Below are 2428 nucleotides of genomic sequence, written 5' to 3'. Positions count from 1 at the left end.
GGGGGGAGGGGGAGCGGGTTGAGGGGGAGATAGCCCTCTCTCATAATACAGGGAGGCAGACGGGCTGGGAGGAGGGGAAAGGAAGGAGAGAGGGAGAGGCAGCTGGGAGAGAGGGAGGGCCTGGCCATCAGCCCAAACCAGTCAGGCACAGCCCATGGGGACAGGAGAGGGAGGCCCCTGTGGGCTCTGGGGGAAGTGGTATGGGGGGAGGGACCTGGTGGAGGTGGGTAACAGGGAGCATAGGGCTTCCTGTAAAGCACGTAGGGGAAGAGTATGGGGGTCTTCTAAAAACTAGTGGGGGTGAGGAACCTTATTTGTAGAAGAGGGGTTCCCTTTAAGCAGGATAACTCTGTGCTGAAGGCCAAGGGGAGGGTTCCCACATGCTAAAGGAGACTGGACCCTACAAGGTATGGAGTCAGAATCTCCTGTGCAGGCTGTGGGGGACCACTATAGAATCGGTGGGCACTTCAGCAGAGGCTGAGCTGAGCAGGTTGTATCGGTGGAGGCATGTGCCTCTAATAAGCTGGGACAGGGGCAAAGACCTGGGTATGTGGAGGCGTGGCCAGAAGCCTCAGGGGGGCGGGGCCGGGGCTCCTTGGCTGTAGTTGGAAGAGCCAGGCTTAGGGGGTGGGGCCAGGTGTAGTTGGAAGGACCAGGGCTGGGGGCCAGGGTGTGGCCAGAAGACTCCAAGAACAGATGACCTGAGGCTCCCTCTAGGCCCCGCCCCTGGCGGTGCCATTCCCTCTGCATCTCCACAGGCCCAGCCATCACCATGGCGGGAGGGAGACCTCAGCTGAAGAGGAGTTTTTCCATCATCCCCTGCTTTGTCTTCGTGGAGGTGAGGAGCACAGTTCCTCCCTGGCCCAGAGGGAGGAGGCACCTTCTGAAGTGGCACTCCCTGGGATTCCAACCCACCTCTGCCCATCCTTACTGTGGAACTCTGGGCACCTCACATGCCTTCCCAGGCCTCAGTTTCCTCATCTGCAAATGGGCACGGTTGGCATCCCTCCCTCTCTCTTAGGACTGTTATGAAAGTAAAATGGATTAATTCTAGAAAAAGGTTTAGTATGATGCCCAGCCCACAGTAAGAGTTACACCTGTTGTGGCTGCTCCTATTGGGTTGGTGCAAAAAATTCGTTATGGAGAAACCCAAATGACCTTTCTTGGCCAACCCAATATTTCTACCAGTAGTTTTCTTTCTCTGTTGCTCTGTCCCTCCATCACACTCACTTTTTGAGCCCTGGCCCTGTTCTCTCTCCCTCTTCCCAGTCCGTTCTCTCTGCCCACTCCTCTTAATCTCTCTCTGTATCTCTCCTCCTTGTCTCTTTCTCCATCTCTGTGTCTTTGTCTCCATGGCTCTGACTCAGACCTGACCCTTTCTTTCCTCTCTCTTCTCTGTCCATCTCTCTCCCCACCCTGACTGGACGGCAGTCGGTACTGCTGGGCATCGTGGTCCTGCTTGCCTACCGCCTGGAGTTCACAGACACATTCCCTGTGCACACCCAGGGCTTCTTCTGCTATGATAGTACCTATGCCAAGCCCTACCCAGGGCCTGAGGCTACCAGCAGAGCACCCCCAGCCCTCATCTACGCCCTGGTCACCGCTGGGCCCACCCTCACGGTGAGACTGGTGGTAACCCGGCTCAGACTATGGGAAGGGCCTTCCAGGAGGCAGGAGGGCCGGTGGGTGGTGGGTGGAGGACTGGGTTTGAAGGCCAAGAAGACCACACCTTGGTCTTGCCCACAGATCCTGCTTGGGGAGCTGGCGCGTGCCTTTTTCCCTGCACCGCCCTCAGCCGTCCCCATCATTGGGGAGAGCACCATCGTGTCCGGGGCCTGCTGCCGCTTCAGCCCCCCGCTGCGGAGGCTGGTCCGCTTCCTGGGTGAGTGACTTGGTCAGGGGTCAGCCGTGCAAAAGGGAGATGGGCCAGGCTCGGCCATAATAAGAATTCCATGGGGGAAAGGCCCCTAGAATGTCCATGATGGTGACTTCATGGGGCAAGAGGAATTTGGGCTGTGGGCAGTCCTAGTGGAGGCTCTAGAGATATGGGTGTGCCCTAAGCCAACCATGATGGCAACTCTAAGAGGAGGGCCCCAAATTACCACAAGAAGAATCTCAGGCAGAAAAAGCACAAGATGTCCTCAGAGCAGTGGGGTGAGATCCCTGGCAGTCCTCTAAATATGGTCTCAGCTGCAGTTGGTGGCCTTGGGGTAGAAGGGCAGAGCTCACCCGAAATGGTGGTCCCTGGGGGAGAGGGTTGAAGATCCTCCAGGATGAAAATGAGCAGGTCAGTAATAGCAAGAACAGGGGCAGGTAGAGGAGGCTTAGAATGACATCCCAAGGGAACATGGCCCAACTGTTAGGGAATATGGTGCTAGGGGGAGTCCGAGGTGTGCCTTCATGTCAGTCACAGGAACAAGGAGACAGG

The 2428-nt window shown here is 57.1% G+C and overlaps 1 protein-coding gene across 2 annotated transcripts in view; it reads left to right on the top strand.

Moving 5' to 3' along the window:
• The window catches only part of LOC104979796 (lipid phosphate phosphatase-related protein type 2), an 8504-nt gene that overhangs the window by 1747 nt on the left and 4329 nt on the right, over positions 1-2428 (top strand). For both annotated transcript variants that reach the window (XM_010828321.1, XM_010828320.1), the window contains exons 3-5: positions 759-838; positions 1432-1620; positions 1747-1882. In XM_010828321.1, the coding sequence (XP_010826623.1) occupies positions 773-838; positions 1432-1620; positions 1747-1882 (391 nt within the window). In that variant the 5' untranslated portion in view covers positions 759-772. The remainder of the gene's footprint in view (positions 1-758; positions 839-1431; positions 1621-1746; positions 1883-2428) is intronic.

The sequence above is a fragment of the Bison bison genome, unplaced genomic scaffold (genome assembly GCF_000754665.1).
Source record: "Bison bison bison isolate TAMUID 2011002044 unplaced genomic scaffold, Bison_UMD1.0 scf7180017864492, whole genome shotgun sequence".
Classification (NCBI taxonomy): Eukaryota; Metazoa; Chordata; class Mammalia; order Artiodactyla; family Bovidae; genus Bison; species Bison bison.
The sequence above is the reverse complement of the archived record's forward strand: the minus strand, read 5'-3'. Positions and strand labels throughout refer to the sequence as shown.